This window comes from Stenella coeruleoalba, assembly GCF_951394435.1.
Source record: "Stenella coeruleoalba genome assembly, chromosome: 11".
NCBI classification, from domain to species: domain Eukaryota; kingdom Metazoa; phylum Chordata; class Mammalia; order Artiodactyla; family Delphinidae; genus Stenella; species Stenella coeruleoalba.
The window spans coordinates 555107-576220 of record NC_137157.1 but is presented as its reverse complement, the minus strand read 5'-3'; the positions used below and the strand labels follow the sequence as shown (position 1 = coordinate 576220).

At 48.6% G+C, this 21114-nt stretch overlaps 1 protein-coding gene across 6 annotated transcripts in view; it reads left to right on the top strand.

Annotated features, from left to right (window-relative positions):
* Positions 1–21114, top strand: part of PPP6R2 (protein phosphatase 6 regulatory subunit 2) — an 81908-nt gene that overhangs the window by 51034 nt on the left and 9760 nt on the right. For all 6 annotated transcript variants that reach the window (XM_079936170.1, XM_079936171.1, XM_079936167.1 and 3 more), the window contains 7 exons: positions 3346–3483; positions 4664–4729; positions 6425–6537; positions 6847–6960; positions 8087–8213; positions 9088–9240; positions 19989–20192. In XM_079936170.1, the coding sequence (XP_079792296.1) occupies positions 3346–3483; positions 4664–4729; positions 6425–6537; positions 6847–6960; positions 8087–8213; positions 9088–9240; positions 19989–20192 (915 nt within the window). The remainder of the gene's footprint in view (positions 1–3345; positions 3484–4663; positions 4730–6424; positions 6538–6846; positions 6961–8086; positions 8214–9087; positions 9241–19988; positions 20193–21114) is intronic.

The following is a 21114-nucleotide window of genomic DNA, read 5'->3' as shown; positions in this document are numbered from 1 at the left end:
ATGGTGTCAGACTGAAGTGTTTTTTCATATGGTTATTGTCCAGTTGACCCAGCACTGTATTGATAAGGCCGTGCTTTCTCAGTTGCTTCACAGTGTCCCTCTTGTCATAAATCAAGCAGTCACGTGTGTATGCATTTCTTTTCTACTGTCCTGTTTGTAATTATGAACACAGCACTATTTAATTACTGTAGCTTTGTAAGTTTTGATGTTCGATAGAATTAGTCCTCTCACTTTGTTTTTCTTCAAGGTTGTTTTTACTATTCTTTGCCTTTTGCATTATTTTAGGATGAGCAAATTTTAGAGTGAGTTTGTCAGTTTCCACATTCTCCCCTGTTCCCCAGAAAAACCTGCTGAAGTTTTGATTAGGCTTGCATTTCCTATAGATTGGGGTTGGCTAATTATGGCCCACAGGCCAAAGCCAGCCCGCCCCTATTTTGTACAAGAAACTTTACTGAAACGCAGCTGCTCCTGTTTACATATTATCTATGGCTGCTTCTGTGCTATAGCGGAAAGCTGAGCAGTTAGGGCTTCTTTAATTTCTCTCAGTAACCAAGTTCTTTGGGTAGAGGTCTTACATAGTTCTCGTTACGTTTATCCTTAGGTACTTGATATTTTCATGTTATTCTAAACAGTGTCTTTTTTATTGAAAAATTTTATTGAGATAATTGTAGATTCGCGTGCAGTTTTATGAAAGAACGTAAAGCTACCTTTTGTACACTTCGCCTGGTTTCCTTTTGTACACTTCGCCTGGTGCCATTTTGTAAAATGCTAGCAGAAGATCGCAACCAGGACATTGACATTTCACTTGCAGTCATTTGTGTGTGTACGTGTGTTAAGTTCAGTACAATTTATCACTTGTGTAGGTTCGTGTCTCCATCGTCAGTCAACATACTGAACGGTTCTTAAACCATAAGGATCCTTTGTGTTGCCCTTTTATAACTACTCCCACCTTCCCCTGGCCTCTATCCCTTGACCCATCCCTAACCTCTGGCAACCACTAGTCTGTTTCATTTCAGAAATTTTGTTTTCTCAAACTGTTATTTAAATTAAATCCTATAACATATAGGCCTTATGGCTTTTTTTTCTAGCATACGTCCCTGAAGAGTCATCCAAGTTGTTGTATGTATCAGTAGGACATTCGCTTTTATTGCAGTGTGAGTAGTGTTCCATGGTGTGGATGGAACACAGTTTGTTAAACCATTCACATGTTGAAGGACATCTGGGCTGATTCCAGTTTTTGGAAATATCAATAAAGCTACTGTTCTAATAATTTATATTCTTTTTACTTTTTTTTTCTTAATTTTTATTTTTAACCACGCCACACGGCATGTGGGATCCTAGTTCCCCACCAGGGATCAAACCCATGCCCCCTGCAGTGGAAGCATGGAGTCATAACCACTGGACTGCCAGCGAATTCCTTATATTCTTTTTTTAAATCTATGTATAAGATCATACCATCTGTGATTAATGACAGTTTTATTTTGTCCTTTATAAATGTTACACTTTTTGTCTCTTTTTCTTGCCTTGTTGCATTGTCTGGAACCTTTAATACATTGTTGAATTGAAGTGGTGATAGTGGGCCTCTGTTTTATTTATTGCCTCTGAGGAAAAGCTTTCACTGTTTTACAATTAAGTATGTTGTTTGTTGTGGAGTTTATTTTGTTTGTTTGTTTTGTTTTTTGGGTTTTTTTTTTTTGCGGTACGCGGGCCTCTCACTGTTGTGGCCTCTCCCGTTGTGGAGCACAGGCTCCGGACGCGCAGGCTCAGCAGCCATGGCTCACAGGCCCAGCCGCTCCGCGGCGTGTGGGAATTTCCTGGACCAGGGCACGAACCCGTGTCCCCTGCATCGGCAGGCGGACTCTCAACCACTGCTCCACCAGGGAAGCCCCATATTGCTTTCTTTTTAAGAATTTTTGTATCTGTGGCCATCAGTGAGACTGGCTTATAATTTCCTTCCCTTTTCTTTTTTAATTTTTAATGGAGTATAATTGATTTACAATGTTGTGTTAGTTTCAGGTGTACAGCAAAGTGAATCTATTATACATACACACATATCCACTCTTTTTTAGCTTCTTTTCCCTTATAGGCCATTACAGAGTATTGAGTAGAGTTCCCTGTGCTCTACAGTAGGTCTTTATATAATTTCCTTTTCTTAAAGTGCGCATATCAAGGTTTTGGAATCGAGGTTTTATGTCCTCATACAATGATATGGGGCATCTTCTCTCATTTTATGAGAGAAGGACCCTGGAGGAGTCCTGCATAAGATTGGGGTTATTTTTCTTTAAATTTTGGAGAGAATTCACTAGTAAAGCCTTTAGAGCCTGGAGTCTTCTGTATGGGGAGGCTTTTAATTAGAGATTTTGTTTCTTTTGACACTCTAGAACTCCAGATTTTCTCTTTCTTCTTGTCAGTTTACGTAAGTGAGTTTTTCAAAGGAATTTTTCATTTTTCCAAATTTACAGAAATTGGCCTAAACTTGTTCCGGATAACCCCTTGTAATGGTGTTTATATCTGTAGGGTGTGTAGGGATGTTCCCTGGAGCCTTCTCTGCTGTTTTCAGTCTTTCTCTCTAATCACGCTTTTCAAAGAACCCCCGCCCCTGCCCCCCACTCCCCAACCCCCCCGCCCCTGTTGCCTCTCTTCTCTCTCTTCCTCCTCCTTCCCCTCCTTCCCTTCACTTCTGGCATGAGGGTTCTGGCATGAGGGTGGTTGGGATCCCTTGCCTGTTCCGTGTCCCCATTGCCCCCAGTAGAGTCCTGGGTCTGTGCAGTGGCCTGGACTTGCAGGCACCTCGTCTCTGTGGCCAACTGAGCCGAGCTTGCCAACACGTGCCCAAGAAGGCCTCTGCCTGGGCTTCTCCCGTCCCTCTGCGCTCAGGCACCACACCCTGTGACTGCACACTCAGCCAGCCAGCTGCGTCGTGTCTTGTCGGCTCTGGTCACCAGCCAGCTGCACCCCTCCGCCTCTGCTTTTCTGAAACCTCAGTTCTTTCCCTTCAGCCACCTGTGGGGCCTGTCAGCTTTCCGGGTTTGTGTCCCCTGTCCGGGAGCTGTCAACTCGGGTGCTGGGGCTGCACTTGTGCCCAGTCTCGGTGTGTGGCAAACTCTGCCAGCCCAGGGTCCTCTCAGGCCCCCACCGCCTCGTGGACTCGCCTGTGTTCAGGGCTCTGCCTGTCATTGCTGGGGGGGCGGCGGAGGGGGCTTTCTTACAGCTCTTTCCACGTCTTTCCATTATTTCTGCTCACTGTTGTTGAAAATGAATCTTTCCCATGGCAGTTCTTGGGGGCAGCATCTCCTGGTGGTCAGGGTCTGCCCTGCTCACCTCTCAGGGGCTGTCTGGTTGCAGGTGATTGTGTTCTTGAGGAAGAAGGACAAGTTCATCAGCCTGCTGTTGAAGCACATCGGCACCTCGGCCCTCATGGACCTGCTGCTGCGCCTGGTCAGCTGCGTAGAGCCCGCCGGGCTCCGGCAGGAGGTCCTGCATGTGAGTGTGTGGGCCCCCTCCTCCCTGGAGCCCCTCCCCGTCTGCGTGGGCTCTGCACATTCTCCGAGTGTGGAGTAAGTGCCTCCTGGTATAAGGAGGCTGGAGCTGGTGAAGCAGAACCGGGGTGCCCAGCACCCCAGCTTTCCACCCAGCAGGACCTTCCCCTCCTGATGAGAACCACTCAGGGGTTCTCGTCAAGGCTTGTATTTGAGGCTGGGTCTGGCATCTGCCCCTTTTCTCTTGTCCTGCCTCAGTCCATTCATCAGCAGAGAGCAGAAGTGGGTTTCCTCACTTGCGCCCCACCCCTAGGGCTGCTAGGTCTCCATTGGGTGCTGGTCCTGTGCCCGAGTACGTGCCCAAGAGGAAACAGTCGCCGAAGAGGATTCCATGCAGAGACGTTTCGAAGACCAGAGTTGGCCTGTGTCTGTCCTGACAGTATTCACAGCGAGAGGGGCTACCCATAGCTCCCTGAGGGCTTTCCCAGAAGAGGGGAGGGTGCTCAACCCCAAGAAGCCCAGGAAACCAGTGCCGGACAAAGAATCTGCTGCTGTTGGGCAGGTGTTGTTTGTAATGCAGCTTAAGGTAGAATAAGTAAACCACTGGTCCTTCTTGACGGTTTTCCAGCTCCTGGAATTAGGTGACAGTTGTCGCTCTCAGATTCATAACCCGCTTCGTTATGGAGCGGCCTCCCACTGAGAGTTAATCATAGTAGCTGATGTGGCACAGTGAGAGCCGCGGGAACGTCAGCCATTGCTGAACGTTAGTGGGACGCCTGCCCTGACTACACTGAGCCCATTTTGGGGTAAGGAAGTGCGTAGAGGAGCCGGACTGACCTGGAGCCCGGGCGCTGCAGGGAGCAGCTGGGCTGTGTGCTGGGAGAGCCCCATCGGCGCGGGTGGCTCCAGGCTCCGCTTCGGAGACGTCCTAAAAACAGAGCTCACGTGTGTTTAAGAGTCTGGACCATTAGGGCATGTGGAAGGGGATCCCCTCCTTTACAGTCTTTGGGTCACTCCAGAATTCGGCCACTGCTTGTGCTTTCAGGGTCTGGGTGGACGCACGTGTTGGGTGAAGTATCTCTGTGCCAGAACCTGGCGCGTGGATTTCTGTTGCACTGAAGGACTTTCCTTCCATTTCGTCAGATGTGAGCGGAGTCACTTACAGGCCTCCTTTTCCCTTTCAGTGGCTTAATGAAGAGAAGCTCATCCAGAGGCTCGTGGAATTGATCCACCCGAGTCAGGATGAAGATGTGAGTATGGGCTCGTGGACCCCACCTTTGAGCAGGCGCCCCTCGCTCAGGGCTGGCGGAGAGCGCTCTCCACTGCTGTCTGAGGGGGCAAGTCACTCCTTTCCTCAGATGCTCTTCCTTTAATCAAGCACTGACTTGCAGACTTTTTTTTTCTAAAATATAATACATACATATTATAAAAAAACAGTCTGAATAGAATTGTATGTTATCTATGGCTGAGTAACAGATGACCCCAAAACTTAGTTGCTTATAACAGTAAGTATTTTTTATCTCAGTTTTTATGGGCCAGGGGTCACAGGTCCTCTGCCCAGGGTCTCTCACAAGACTGTGGTCACCTCAGGGCTCAACGAGGGGAGGGTCTGCCCCCAGGGTCACTGGTGGCTCTGCAGGACTCAGTTCCTTATTTTATTTATTTATTTATTTGTTTGTTTATTTTTATTTCTTGGCTGTGTGGCATGTGGGATTTTAGTTCCTTGACCAGGGATCGAACCCACGCCCCCTACCCATACCCCTTGCGTTGGAAACACAGAGTCTTAACCACTGGACCACCAGGGAAGTGCCAGGACTCAGCTTCCTGAGGGCTGCTGGCTGAGGCTACCCTTGGCCCCATGCCCCCCGGGCCTCTCCGCAGGGCAGCTCGCAGCCTGCTGCTGCGTCCTCTGGGGCAGGCACCTGACCTACAGGTGACAGTCCTCACCGGCGTGCCGCCGCTGTGAGTGCTGGTTCTAGCCTGCGCTCGAGGAGATGGGGTCTACAGGGGCGTGAGCTCCGGAGGGAGCGTGTGGGGTGGCAGTGGGGCTCCTCTCAGCCCCTGCCCGCTCCTTGCAGTATCACAGTTGAGAGTGTGGGGAATATCCCGATAGGCCTTTTCCTACACGTGACAACTGCACACAGCTGCACACGCACGGTCTCCTTAGCACTTTGGAGAGCGGTGGTCCTGACTCATGTCTGAGCCTTTGCTGCTGCCTGGCTGTGCTGTTTGGGGCTCTTTTGGCCCACGGGCCTGGCCAGGCAGCCGGGCAAGGGTGTCTGTGCTCCAGATCTGGGAAGGGAGATGCCCCTCCACCAGTGTGAACGCTGTGAGCTGACTGGCCCTTTCCCAGTCCCCGAGGCAGCTGGGAGGCCGCGGAGGCAACCTGGCTGCTTTCAGTCTTGCCTAGAACAGGCACGAAGCACTTCCTTCAGCTGGTTTCCCGTGGCGCGCACGCGAAGGCTGCTCGTGAGGTGCTCCCTGCGCCGAGCCGGTGGCTGAGTTTCTCTCTGAGCCTGTTCATCTGCTCCACAGACTCAGCCCACGTGGCTGGCAAAGGCACCGAATCAGAGGTTCTGAATTTTTATGGGCTTAATGTTTCTCTAGAAAAGTTGAGTCCTTTATTTTCTCTGTAGCAACTGTCCTGTTTTCTTGAGCTCACAGGACCCACCCTGTGTGTTAATAGCCACTTGTGGCGTTAGTACCACAGGCACACTCGCGGTGTCTGTCTGAGGGTATAGAACGATGTCTGCGTGGCGTGCTCGACCGTCGAGGCCCCATGGGAGCTCTTGGGGGGCGGCCAGATCTGCGCCCCACGGTGAGAGGCAGGCCAGGCTGAGACGAGCCGCCTTCGAGTCCAGCGCCTCAGCAGCCCTGCCACAGCAGCCGCTCTGAGCGTGCGGCAGGCCGGCCCTGAAGGCGGCTCTTCATCCCTGTCCTTTCAGAGGCAGTCCAACGCTTCGCAGACGCTCTGCGACATCGTCAGGCTGGGCAGGGAGCAGGGCAGCCCGCTGCAGGAAGCTCCAGAGCCAGACCCCCTCCTCATGGCGCTGGAGTCGTGAGTGTGGGCTGCAGCGCTGGGGGGCCTGGGCTGAGGGCCAGGGACACCGCCACCTCCTCTGATCGTTTCTGAGGAACTCGCCCCGATCCACAGTTAACTTGATGGGCCTCTTTCTCACGGGAGGTGTCTCCTGGCAGGTTCAGAGAATGCGGGCCCCCGGGGCAGCCGTGTCCTAAAAACCCTGGGTGTGTGGCCTGAGCCCCGAGCGGGGCCTCTCTGGGATTCAGGGTGCTGCTCCTTCGGCGGGGGTGGGGGTGGGGTCTGTGCATCCCCCCGCCAGGCGGTGACCTTGCGCGTGTCCGACAGGCAGGACTGCGTGGAACGGCTGCTGAGGAACATGTTTGACGGAGCCCAGACCGAGCTCTGCCTCGTCAGCGGGACCCAGGTGCTACTGACCTTGCTTGAGCCCCGGCGGGCGGGGTGAGTGTCTCCCGAGAAGGAGAGTGCCGCCACTTCAGTGACGGAGGCCCAGGGGAGTGGCCGGGTGTGCTGTTTGTGCTTTTAATGTTTCTAATGATGCAGGTGATCATGGGGACAGACTGTCCTTGTTGAAAAGATAAACTTGACGGCTGTAAAGTCCCCTTTGACCTTCGCCATCAATCACATCCCCACCTCAGCCCAAAGACACCCCCTGTCGCCAGTTTGCGAAGTGTTTATAGACGTGTGTGCAGAACAGGCACGGCCAGTGGGCTTCCCCAAGGAGTGTCCCGATGAGTACCCCCAGCACGTGTGTGTGTGTGTGTGTGTGTGTGTCTCTGTGTGTATATGTGTGCATATGTGTATATATGTACGCGCGTGTGTGCGCGAACGCACGTGTGTATGTGTGTTTGCGTGTGCCCTTCTGTCTGCTCTGTCCTGTCACGTGCCGTGCTGGTGGTCTGATTCCCAAGGAGACTGCAGTTCCCTCATGTCCTTGCTCTGGAAGGAGCTTCACTGTAGCCCCCAGCACTGATAGCCTGTGCTGTTTTTTTAAAGAAAAGGAACAACCAGAAAATAACAAGAAATTGACTTAATCTCAATGGTGAGATTATTAGCAGTTTCTTTCTTTCCCTCTGGTACCCAATACATATTTATTAGTTTATTACCTAAAAAGAGAATTATGATGTTATCATCGTTTAGTTAGAAACCAGAATATTGCTTATTCATCTTTATGAGCCCAGGAAGGCTGGGCCCTTCCCGCAGGAAGTGGGGACTCTGGTGAGTGCCTCGCCTGCGATGCAGGGACAGTGTGACAATGCAGAAAACAGATGAGCCGGTTCATTCTCTCTGCTTTTTTATCCTTTTATGTGGCCTCTTTTATCCTTTTATGGCCAGTCCTGTCTCTCAGCCGAGGAGTGGGGTCGACAGTGAAGGTTTTCAAGGTGGGAGGAGGGAGCAGAGCTGCTTCGAGGGTGTGACGCCCACAGCCCGTCAGGGCCATCACCTGGGCACGGCCCCCACCCCCATACGGTCAGCAGCCTCCCTGGAGACGACAAGTGGGCACTTCGGGAGGGGGTATGGTGTAATGGGACTAGTGTCCCCGTGTCCAGCTGCCTCTGGTCCACAGGATGGAGGGCTTGCTGGACTCCTGCTCTCAGGGACTGGACAGGCTGTGTGCCGTCAGCTCCGGCGTCCTGCGCGGCATCGAGCCACGGCTGAAGGACTTCCACCAGCTTCTGCTCAGCCCGCCAAAGGTAGGTGCCCCGAGCAAAGGTCGGGGGCTCTGGAGACCTCGTGGGCTGGGTCGCTTGCAAGGCAAAGACCCCACTCGCCACCCGGGATGACAAGCGCACTCAGACCCCATCTGCCGAGTGTCCATCTTCTCTTTGAAGAGTTGGACAGTTCGCCACCCCCCCAGGCAACTCCTGCCTTCTGACGGGGGTGTCCGAGAGCCCGAGTGCACTGGAGACCCGGCCTCTTGAGTTGGGGGCACCCAGCCAAGGAGTGAGGGGGTCCCAGAGGAGACCCTTTGCTCAGCTGAGCAGCGGTGGTCATGGTGAGGAAGACCCAGTCCCTCTGCACCTCAGTGCCCCGGGCACAGCCCCTTCGCCTCTCCTGGTGCCTCTCTTGGGCACCCGCCGTGGTCTACCATACTGTTTCTTACATATATCAGCTTGTGGTCTGCCTTCCCCACTAGAAAGGAGGACTCATGAAGTCAGGGATTCTGGAACATTCTGCTAATGAAAAGGTAGATGCACTGTGCTCCGTGTGTGGGATCACCCCATCTCACGAGGCCACCCTTGTCGTCAGTCTCCTCCGTCTTATACGCTGAGGTCACATCCCTTCGGCTGGCAGGCTGAGACCAGAGTGCCCTAGGCACCCAGGAGCAGCGGCCCACCCTCACTCAGTCTTGTGAGCCCTGAGGGGAGCGGTGGGGCTCTTAACCCGACTGACCCCTTGGCTCCTCCTGCAGACCACATTGCCTTGAGGACCCCTCCCCGGCTGGGCCACGTCATGCAGCAGCGGCCCTGGCCCTTCGACCAGGGTCAGGTCAAAGAGAAGCCCACACATGGGTGGTGATCACACCGGTCACAAGGCTCTAACTGGGCCGTCCTTCTGTGTTTGCAGAAAGCAGCGATCCTGACCACCATTGGCGTGCTGGAGGAGCCCCTGGGTAACGCCCGCCTGCACGGAGCTCGCCTCGTGGCCGCCCTGCTGCACACGAACACGCCCAGCATCAACCAGGAGCTCTGCCGGCTCAACACCATGGGCTTGCTGCTGGTGAGCGGACACCTGCCCCGCCTGGGACCTCAGCGCCCAGGTGAAGGCCTGCCCGAAGGGAGGCTCTGGTTCGGTTCTGGGGCAGGCACAGTCTGTGCAGAGACCGCGTCCTGCCCCCCAGGCTTGAGGCCAGGTCACTGGTGAGGCGCACCGAGTGACGCTGGGACCCGCCTCCGTGTAGGCTCATGCAGGGCTGCCCTGGAAGCAGAGGGAGCCGGTGATATGGTCCCTCCCCTTTCTGATTTCTGCCTTAATAGAGAACTTTGAAGCTCTTCAGCCTAAAACGCCCTAAAGAGCTGCTCCTCGTCCCCACAGTAAAGGCAGAGCCTGTGGGGAGCTCCTCTGGCGGGCACGCCCTGGGGGTCTGAGGGAGGGTCTGCAGGCAGTGACCACAGGGCCTGCTGACGGGGAGGGGACCTCGCTCAAGCTGTACACGGAGCTCATGCATCCCCAGCCTTCTCCTCAGCCTTGCCCCTGGGCCTCTGCTCCCAGGAAGCTGAAATATCCTTACATTTAAATCTCAATCCCAGAAGGAGCTGCCTTGGACCTGGGCCTGAAGGACTGCCTGCCTCAGGAGTCCTTCCAGCGTTTGGAAGTCACTGGGCTCTGCTGTGACTGTAGAGCCTGGATGTGGGTCAGAGGGCGACTAGGAAAGACCTCAGTCATTTCTTTTCCTCTCCTCCGAGAAAGTTCTCTCTCTCCCACTCCCCCTTTCTACTTTTCATTTATTGTGGCAAAACATATGTAACATGAAATACACCATTGTAATAACTTGCAAGCATATGGTTCAGCGTTCACGTTGTTGTATAACCATTACCACGATCTCCAGGACTTTCTCATCTTCTCCAGCTCTGAGCATTAAACACTCGGTCCTCATCCCCCCGCCAGTCCCCAGCCCTGGCGCCCACCCTTCTACTTTCTGTCTCTATGGATCCGACTATTCCAGGGATTCCTATGTAAGTGGAATCCAACAGTATATCGCCTTTTCTGTCTGGCTTATTTCACTTAGTATAATGTTCATCCATGTGGTAGCATGTGTCACAATTTCTTTCCTTCTTAAGGCTGAATGATATTTCATTGTATGGATGTACTGCGTTTTGCTTATCCGTTCATGTGTTGGTGGACAATTGGGTTGCTTCCACATTTTGGCTATTTTAAATAATGCTGCTATAAACATGGATGTACAAATATCTGTCTCAGCCCCTGCTCTCACTTCTGACTACATACCTAGGAGTGGAGTTGATGGGTCACACAGTAATTCTATGTTCAGCTTTTTGAGGCACCCACACACTGTTTTCCCCAGTGGGTGCACTGTTCTACATTCACACGAGCAATGTATGAGGGTTCCAGTTTCGTCAGTAACACGTGTTTTCCATGTTTTTGATAATAGCCATCCAGATGGGTTTGAGGTGGTACCTCACTGTGTTTTGATTTGCGTTTCCTTAGTGATTAGTGATGCTGAGCATTTTTTCATGTGCTTTTGCTGGCCATTTGTGTATCTTCTTTGGAGAACTGTCTGTTCAAGTCCTCTGCCCATTTTTGAATTGGGTTGTTCGTTTTGTTGTTGTTGTTGAATTGAAGGAGTTCTTTATATATTCTGGATATTAAGCGCTTAGATACATGATTTGCAAATATTTTCTCCCATTCTGTGAGTTGTCTTTTTGCCCTCTTGATGGTGTCCTCTGCCGCACAAAGGTTTTCATTTTGATGAAGTCCAGTTTATCTGTTTTTTTTCTTTTTTTTAATTAATTATTTTATTTATTTTTGGCTGCGTTGGGTCTTTGTTGCTGTGCGTGGGCTTTCTCTAGTAGCAGTGAGTGGGGGGCTGCTCTTAGTTGTGGTACGTGAGCTTCTCATTGCGGTGGCTTCTCTTGTTGTGGAGCACGGGCTCTAGGCGTGCAGGCTTCAGTAGTTGTGGCTCGTGGGCTCTAGAGTGCAGGTTCAGTAGTTGTGGCACACGGGCTTAGTTGCTCTGCGGCATGTGGGATCTTCCGGACCAGGGCTCGAACCCTTGTCCCCTGCATTGGCAGGCGGATTCTTAACCACTGCGCCACCAGGGAAGTCGCAAGTTTATCTGTTTTTTTCTTTTGTTTCTTGTGCATTTGGTGTCATACCTATACCTAAGAAATCATTGCCAAATCCACTGTCATGCAACTTTCCCCCTGTGTTTTCTTCTAAGTACTTTATAGTTTTAGCTCTTTCGGGTCTTTGGTCCATTTTGAGTTTGTATATCTATGCAGTGTAAGGTAAGGGTCCAGCTTCATTCTTTTGCATGTGGATATCACAGCACCATTTGTTTTGTTTTGTTTTTTGAATGTAAGTTTCATGTGTAGGTTATATTTCTACTTCTTCATACCCTATTGCATGCTCACCACCAAAGATTTAGTTTCCATCTGTCACCATACAGCTGATCCCCTTTACCCATTTCGTCCTCCTCCCTACCCCACCCCTTACCCCTGGTAACCACTACTCTGTATCTACATGTTTGTTTTTGTTTGGTTTGTTTATTTTGTTTGTTTTTCATTGATGAAATTATACGGTATTTGTCTTTCTCCATCTGACCTACTTCATTTAGCATAATACCCTCTAGGTCCATCCATGTGGCTGCAAATGGCATTATATCATTCTTTTTTATGACTGAGTGATACTCCATTGTATATATGTACCACATCTTCTTTATCCATTCATCTGTTTATGGGCATTTAGGTCATTTCCATATCTTGGTTATTGTAAATAATTCTGCAGTGAACATGGAGGGGCATATATCTTTTAAAATTAGTGTTTTTGTATTCTTTGGGTAAATAGGAATGGAATTGTTGGATCATATGATTGTTCTATTTTTAATTTTTTGAGGAACGTCCACACTGTGTTCCACAGTGGTTGCACCAGTTTACATTCCCACCACCAGTGCACAAGGTCCTCTCTTCTCTCCATCCTCGCCAACACTTGTTATTTCTTTCAGCACCTTTTGTTGAAAACACTATCCTTTTCCCACTGAATGATCTTGGCACCCTTGTTGAAAATAAATTGACCATATGTGTGAAGATTTAGTTCTTTGGATTATTTATTGTTAGTGGGAAAAAATGCAACAGAGTTTTGTGTGTTGATCTTTTATCCTGGAACTTGGCTGAATTTGTTTATTTGCTCTAACAGTTTATGTGGAATTTGTACAATTTTCTGCATATAAGATTGTATCATCTGTGAACAGAGATAATTTTATTTCTTTCCAATTTAGATGCCCTTTATTTTTATTTTTTTAAATTTTTTAAATTTTATTTTTTATAAGCAGGTTCTTATTAGTTATCCATTTTATACACATCAGTGTACATGTCAATCCCAATCTCCCAATTCATCCCCCACCCCACCCCCCGCCGCTTTCCCCCCTTGGTGTCCATATGCTTGTTCTCTACATCTGTGTCTCTATTTCTGCCCTGCAAACTGGTTCCTCTGTACCATTTTTCTAGGTTCCACTTATATGCATTAATATACAATATTTGTTTTTCTCTTTCTGACTGACTTTACTCTGTATGACAGTCTCTAGATTCATCCACGTCTCTACAAAGGACCCAGCTTCGTTCCTTTTTATGGCTGAGTAATATTCCATTGAATATATGTACCACATCTTCTATATCCATTCGTCTGTCGATGGGCATTTAGGTTGCTTCCGTGACCTGGCAATTGTAAATAGTGCTGCAGTGAACATTGGGGTGCATGTGTCTTTTTGAATTATGGTTTTCTCAGGGTATATGCCCAGTAGTGGGATTGCTGGGTCATATGGTAATTCTACTTTTAGTTTTTTAAGGAACCTCCATACTGTTCTCCATAGCGGCTGTATCAATTTATATTCCCACCAACAGTGCAAGAGGGTTCCCTTTTCTCCACACCCTCTCCAGCATTGGTGGTTTGTAGATTTTCTGATGATGCCCATTCTAACTGATGTGAGGTGATACCTCATTGTAGATTTGATTTGCATTTCTCTAATGATTAGTGATGTTGAGCAGCTTTTCATGTGCTTCTTGGCCATCTGTATGTCCTCTTTGGAGAAATGTCTATTTAGGTCTTCTGCCCATTTTTGGATTGGGTTCTTTGTTATTTTAATATTGAGTTGCATGAGCTGTTTATATATTTTGGAGATTAATCCTTTGTCCGTTGATTCATTTGCAAATATTTTCCCCCATTCTGAGGGTTGTTTTTTTTGTCTTGTTTGTAGTTTCCTTTGCTTTGCGAAAGCTTTTAAGTTTCGTTAGGTCCTATTTGTTTATTTTTGTTTTTATTTCCATTACTCTGGGATGTGGATCAAAAAAGATCTTGCTGTGATTTATGTCAAAGTGTTCTTCTTATGTTTCCCTCTAAGAGTTTTATAGTGTCCAGTCTTATATTTAGGTCTCTAATCCATTTTGAGTTTATTTTTGTGTATGGTGTTAAGGAGTGTACTAATTTCAGTCTTTGACATGTAGTTTCCAGTTTTGCCAGCACCACTTATTGAAGAGACTGTCTTTTCTCCATTGTACATCCTTGCCTCCTTTGTCATAGATTAGTTGACCATAGGTGTGTGGGTTTATCTTTGGGCTTTCTGTCCTGTTCCATTGATCTATATTTCTGTTTTTGTGCCAGTATCATACTGACTTGATTACTGTAGCTTTGTAGTATAGTCTGAAATCAGGGAGTCTGATTCCTCCGCTCCTTTTTTTTTTCCTCAAGACTCCCTTGGCTATTCGGGGTCTTTTGTGTCTCCATACAAATTTTAAGATTTTTTGTTCTAGTTCTGTAAAAAATGCCAGTGGTAATTTGATAGGGATTGCATTGAATCTGTAGATTGCTTATGGTCATTTTCACAGTACTGATTCTTCCAACCCAAGGATATGGTATATCTCTCCATCAGTTTGTGTCATCTTTGATTTCTTTCACCAGTGTCTTATAGTTTTCTGAGTACAGGTCTTTTACCTTCTCACGTAGGTTTATTCCTAGGTATTTTATTCTTTTTGTTGCAGTGGTGAATGGGATTTACCCTTAATTTCTCTTTCTGATCTTTTGTTGCTAGTGTATAGGGATGCAAGAGATTTCTGTGCATTAATTTTGTATCTTGCAACTTTACCCAATTCATTGATTAGCTCTAGTAGTTTTCTGGTGGCATCTGTAGGATTCTGTATGTATAGTATCATGTCATCTGCAAACAGTGACAGTTTTACTTCTTCTTTTCCAATTTGTATTCCTTTTATTTCTTTTTCTTCTCTGATTGCCATGGCTAGGACTTCCAAAACCATGTTGAGTAATAGTGGTGAGAGTGGACATCTGTGTCTTGTTCCTGATCTTAGAGGAAATGCTTTCAGTTTTTCACCATTGAGAATGATGTTTGCTGTGGGTTTGTCGTATGTGGCCTTTATTATGTTGAGGTAGGTTCCCTCTCTGCCCACTTTCTGGGGAGTTTTTATCATAAATGGGTGCTGAATTTTGTCAAAGCTTTTTCTGCATCTGTTGAGACGATCATGCGGTTTTTATTCTTCAGGTTGTTAATATGGTGTATCACGTTGATTGAGTGCATATATCGAAGAATCCTTGCATCCCTGGGATAAATCCCACTTGATCATGGTGTATGATCCTCTTAATGTGTTGTTGGATTCTGTTTGCTAGTATTTTGTTGAGGAGTTTTGCATCTATATTCATCAGTGATATTGGTCTGTAATTTTCTTTTTTTGTAGTGTCTTTGTTTGGTTTTGGTATCAGGGTGATGGTGGCCTCATAGAATGAGTTTGGAAGTGTTCCTTCCTTTGCAGTTTTTTGGAAGAGTTTGAGATGGATAGGTGTTAGCTCTTCTCTAAATGTTTGATAGAAATTACCTGTGAAGCCATCTGGTCCTGGACTTTTGTTCGCTGGAAGATTTTAAATCACAGTTTCAATTTCACTACTTGAAACGGAAAGTAATTCTGTTCATATTTTCTGTTTCTTCCTGGTTTAGTCTTGGAAGGTTATACCTTCCTAAGAATTTGTCAGTTTCTTCCAGGTTGTCCATTTTATTGGCATAGAGTTGCTTGTAGTAGTCTCTGAGGATGCTTTGTATTTCTGCAGTGTCCGTTGTAACTTCTCGTTTTTCATTTCTAATTTTATTGATTTGAGTCCTCTATCTCTTTTTCTTAATGAGTCTGGCTAATGATTTATCAATTTTATTTATCTTCTCAAAGAACCAGCTTTTAGTTTTATTGATGTTTGCTGTTGTTTTCTTTGTTTCTATTTCATTTATTTCTGCTCTGATCTTTACGATTTCTTTCCTTCTACTAACTTTGGGTTTTGTTTGTTCTTCTTTCTCTAGTTGCTTTAGGTGTAAGGTTAGATTGTTTATTTGAGATGTTTCTTGTTTCTTGAGGTAGGCTTGTATAGCTATAAACTTCCCTCTTAGAACTGCTTTTGCAGCATCCCATAGGGTTTGGATCGTTGTGTTTTCATTGTCATTTGTCTCCAGGTATTTTTTTATTTCCTTTTTGATTTCTTCAGTGATCTCTTGGTTATTTAGTAACGTGTTGTTTAGCCTCAATGTGTTTGTGTTTTTTACGTTTTTTTCCCTGTAATTCATTTCTGATCTTCAGTGTTGTGGTCGGAAAAGATGCTTGATATGATTTCAGTTTTCTTAAATTTACCGAGGCTTGATTTGTGACCCAAGATGTGATCTATCCTGGAGAATGTTCCGTGTGCACTTGAGAAGAAAGTGTGATCTGCTGTTTTGGGGTAGAATGTCCTATAAATATCAATTAAATCTGTCTGATCTATTGTGTCATTTAAAGCTTGTGTTTCCCTGATAATTTTCTGTCTGGATGATCTGTCCATTGGTGTAAGTGAGGTGTTAAAGTCCCCCACTATGATTGTGTACTGTCGATTTCCTCTTTTATAGCTGTTAGCAGTTGCCTTACGTATTGAGGTGCTCCTATGTTGGGTGCATATATATTTATAACTGTTATGTCTTCTTGATCCCTTGATCATTATGTGGTGTCCTTCCTTGTCTCTTGTAACAGTCTTTATTTTAAAGTCTGTTTTATCTGATATGAGTATTACTACTCCAGCTTTCTTTTGATTTCCATTTGCATGGAATATCTTTTTCCATCCCCTCACTTTCAGTCTGTATGTGTCTCTAGGTCTGAAGTGGGTCTCTTGTAGACAGCATATATATGGGTCTTGTTTTTGTATCCATTCAGCGAGCCTGTGTCTTTTGGTTGGAGCATTTAATCCATTCACGTTTAAGGTACTTATCGATATGTACCTGTTACCATTTTCTTAATTGTTTTGGGTTTGTTTTTGTAGGTTCTTTTCTTGTCTTGTGTCTCCCACTTAGAGAAGTTCCTTTAGCATTTGTTGTAGAGCTGGTTGGTGGTGCTGAATTCTCTTAGCTTTTCCTTGTCTGTAAAGCTTTTGATTTCTCCCTTGAACCTGAATGAAATCCTTGCCGGGTAGGGTAATCTTGGTTGTAGGTTATTCCCTTTCATCACTTTAAATATATCGTGCCACTCCCTTCTGGCTTTTAGAGTTTCTAAAAAAAAATCAGCTGTTAACAGCTGAGAAATCAGCTGTTAACCTTATAGGAGTTCCCTTGTATGTTATTTGTTGTTTTTCCTTTGTTGCTTTCAAAATTTTTTCTTTGTCTTTAATTTTTGCCAGTTTGATTACTATGTGTCTCGGCGTGTTTCTCCTTGGGTTTATCCTGTATGGGACTCTCTGTGCTTCCTGGACCTGGGTGGCTATTTCCTTTCCCATGTTAGGGAAGTTTTCGACTAAAATCTCTTCAAATATTTTCTCGGGTCCTTTCTCTCTCTCTTCTCCTTCTGGGACCCTATAATGTGAATGTTGTTGCGTTTAACGTTGTCCCAGAGGTCTCCTAGGCTGTCTTCGTCTCTTTTCATTCGTTTTTCTTCATTCTGTTCTATGGCAGTGAATTCCACCATTCTGTCTTCCAGCTCACTTATCCGTTTTTCTGCCTCAGTTATTCTGCTATTGATTCCGTCTAGTATATTTTTCATTTCAGTTATTGTGTTGTTCATCTGTTTGTTTGTTCTTTAATTCTGCTGGGTCTTTGTTAAACATTTCTTGCATCTTCTCGATCTTTGCCTCCATTCTTTTCTGAGGTCTTGGATCATCTTCACTGTCATTATTCTGAATTCTTTTTCTGGCAGGTTGCCTATCTCCACTTCATTTAGTTGTTTTTCTGGGGTTTTATCTTGTTCCTTCATCTGGTACCTAGCCCTCTGCCTTTCATCTTGTCTGTCTTTCTGTGAATGTGGTTTTCCTTCCACAGGCTGCAGGATTGTAGTTCTTCTTGCTTCTGCTGTCTGCCCTCTTAGATGAGGCTATCTAAGAGGCTTGTGCAAGCTTCCTGATGGGAGGGACTGGTGGTGGTTAGAGCTGACTGTTGCTCTGGTGGGCAGAGCTCAGTAAAAGTTTAATCCACTTGTCTGCTGATGGGTGGGGCTGGGTTCCCTCCCTGTTGGTTGTTTGGCCTGAGGCGACCCAGCACTGGAGCCTCTGCGGCTCTTTGGTGGCGCTAGTGGTGGACTCCGGGAGGTCTCACGCCAAGGAGTAACTTCCCAGAACTTCTGCTGCCAGTGTCCTTGTCCCCATGGTGAACCACAGCCACCCCCTGCCTCTGCAGGAAACCCTCCAACACCAGCAGGTAGGTCTGGTTCAGTCTCCTTTGGGGTCACTGCTCCTTCCCCTGGGTCCCGAGGTGCACACTACTTTGTGTGTGCCCTCCACTAGTGGAGTCTCTGTTTCCCCCAGTCCTGTCAAAGTCCTGCAGTCAAATCCCGCTAGGCTTCAAAGTCTGATTCTCTAAGAATTCCTCCTCCCGTTGCCGGACCGCCAGGTTGGGAAGCCTGACGTGGGGCTCAGAACCTTCACTCCAGTGGGTGGACTTCTGTGGTACAAATGTTCTCCAGTTTGTGAGTCACCCACCAGCAGTTATGGGATTTGATTATATTGTGATTGCGCCCCTGCTACCGTCTCACTGTGGCTTCTCCTTCGTCTTTGGATGTAGGGTATCTTTTTTGGTGAGTTCCAATGTCTTCCTGTTGAGGATTGTTCAGCAGTTGTGATGCCGGTGCTCTCGCAAGAGGGAGTGAGCGCACGTCCTTCTACTCCGCCATCTTGAACCAGTCTCTGCGGTGGCTTCTCCTGTTGTTTTGATGCTTTTTATTCCTTTTTATTGCCTAATTGCCCTGGCTAGAACTTCGAGTGCAGTGCTGAATACAGGTGGTGAAAGGGGCATCCTTTCTTTGTTTTGGGTCTTAGAAGGAAAGCGTTCAGTCTCTCACCACTGAATATGTTTTCTGTGCTCTTGTCATAGATGCCCTTCACTATGTTGAGGAAGTTTCCTTTATTCCTAGTTTATTAAGTGTTTTTATCAAGAAAATGTGTTGAATTTTGTCAGATGATTTTTCAGTGTCAGTTGAGATGACTGGTTTTTGTCCTTCATTCTTTTAATGTGGTGTGTATTACACTGAAGGATTTTCATATGTTGAACCATTCTTGCATTCTGGGAATAAATCCCACTTGGTCATAGTGTGTAATTTTCTTCTAATCTGCTGCTGAATTCAGTTTGTTAGTATTTTGTGGAGAATTTTTGCATCAGTGTTCTTAAGGGATGTTGGTCTGTAATTTTCTTTTCTTGTGATGTCTTTGGTGTCAGGGCAGTGCTGGCCTCGCAGACTGAATTTGGTAGAAAGTGCTCCCTTTAGTTTTCTTGGGGAGACTTTGAGAAGGATTGGTGGTGCTAATTCTTCTTTAAATGTTTGGTAGAATTCCAGTGAAGCCATCTGGTATGGGCTTTTCTTTATTGGGAGGTGGGTCTGACTGTTGAAGACGAGGCGGCATGGATGAAGCCACCTCCAGTGTCACCCAAAGTCACACAGGCAGGGAAGGTGAAGCCGAGACTGGAGACTGTGTTTCTGTGGGGGAGGAGAGCTGTGTCAGGCAGACGGGCCTCCTTCCTTATCCAGCTCCCCACTCCCTGGTGGGAAAGAAGGCTCCAGACTTATATCCTGGGCTGGAGCCTACACCCCTTTCCCCAGCCCCATCTCCCCATCCTGCGCAGCCCGCTTCCTTCCGTGTAGGCAGCAGAGGGTGTGGGATGCAGGCAGCTGTGGACCCTGCTGGGTGTGAGGCGGCCATGTGGACGTGGCAGGTGTGCCTGTCCCGCCTCCCTGCTGGTGCCGCTCTGCTCGCCTCAGGGGCAGGTCTGGAAAAGGCCATGCAGAGGGGCTGCAGCTGCCCATTCAGCCTCCTCGGGGGCGTCTGCCTGGGAGCTTCTGTTTGGGCCCCTTGGGGCTCCCTTGGGGAGTGTCCATGTGGGCACCTCCTGATTTCATGGCCCTCCTGGATAGGATCCCCAGGGGTTGGAGAACTGAACACACTCCCAGTAACTTGTGGGTCAAAGATAAAATCATAAAGGAAAGACGATAAAAATACTGCATAGCGGAATGTGTGGAGTGTAGCTGCGGTGGATTTTGCAGGGAGGCCCACGGCCTTGCCAGGATGCGCTGGAGGAGGAGGGAGGTTGAGGGTCTGCGGGTGCAGCTTCTAACCTAGCACAGAGGATGAGGAAACCACAGGAGGCGGTCACACGAGCAGAGGTTACGGAGCTGGATGGAGATGGAAGGCCCGTGGCCGCCCGGACGTCAGCACACAGCACGGGGAGGTGGGCAGGGCAGCAGGGCCCCTCACGTTCAGCCTGCAGGACACGGGGCTTCCCTCACCCTCTGTCTCCCCAGGACCTGTTTGTTAAGTACGCCTGGAATAACTTCCTGCACTTCCAAGTGGAGCTGTGCATAGCCGCCATCCTGTCCCACTCTGCCCGGGAGGACAGGGCCGTGGCCAGCGGACCTGAGGGCGCGGTGGAGCCTCTGCCTTCCAGCGGGGACCCAGAGACCCCCCAGCCTGCCGCCAGCCGCCCTGAGAGCACAATGGTGACCCACGTAGGTCCAGGCAGCGTCACGCGTGTAGCTGTGTCCTGCATGTCCTGTGTGTCACTGCGTGTCCTGTGCATCCTGTGTATTGCTGCGTGTGCTGAACCCCACCCAGACCATGTGGACATTAACGTTGCTTTGGGCCCTCGTGTGCTTTCTCCTCTAATCCTCCCGTGACACGGGGTGAGCTGCTCTCCTTTCACCCGTGAGACGGGAAATCCCAAAGGTGTCCATGTTTGCCAGGGCCCCAGAGCCGGTGGAGTGGAGGGCCCCGGAGGGGTGTAGAAGCAGCCCCGTTGCTGCCCCCGGGTCGGCTCCTCCAGGCCCTGAGGGCAAGCAGCCCCGTCACGGTGTGAATGCCGTGCCGGGGAGGTGCCGGGGAGGGGGAGCATATCCAGTTCTCACAAGAAGACTTTCTGGGATTTGGAGCCTCTGGAAAGCGTGGCTGCTCTGCACGGCCCGCCTCTTCCCTGACGCTTTCCCGCTCACCCGAGCACACTGTGTGGAGCCCCGCTGGGGCCGCCCTTCCCGGGGCCGCAAGCAAGAGCATCCTGAGCGGCCGCGCGCGGGGCTGCAGGGAGTCGGCCTTAGTGGGTGTTCGCTAAGGAAGGAAGGAGGAAGCAGCACGTGGGTGGAGCATGTGGCACAGGCGATCCCCAAGCCGAGGAGCCCACCTCTGCGTGCGGGGCCCTGGGGGTCGGCTCTGCCCCCCACCCCCGGGTGGCTGCAAGGCTCAGACAGGAGGGGCTTGGCAACGGGGCCCCTGACCAGAGACCTGGGAGAGGGTCGAGAAGGGCTGCACCTGCAGGCCTGAGCCGGAACACAGCCAAGGGGGTAAATAGCCAGGAGTGGGCGCTTTCAGTGATGAGAGCCACAGGGGGTGGGTGTGTGCAGCGGCCATGCAGGCCAGCAAGGGACCTCACCCAGATAG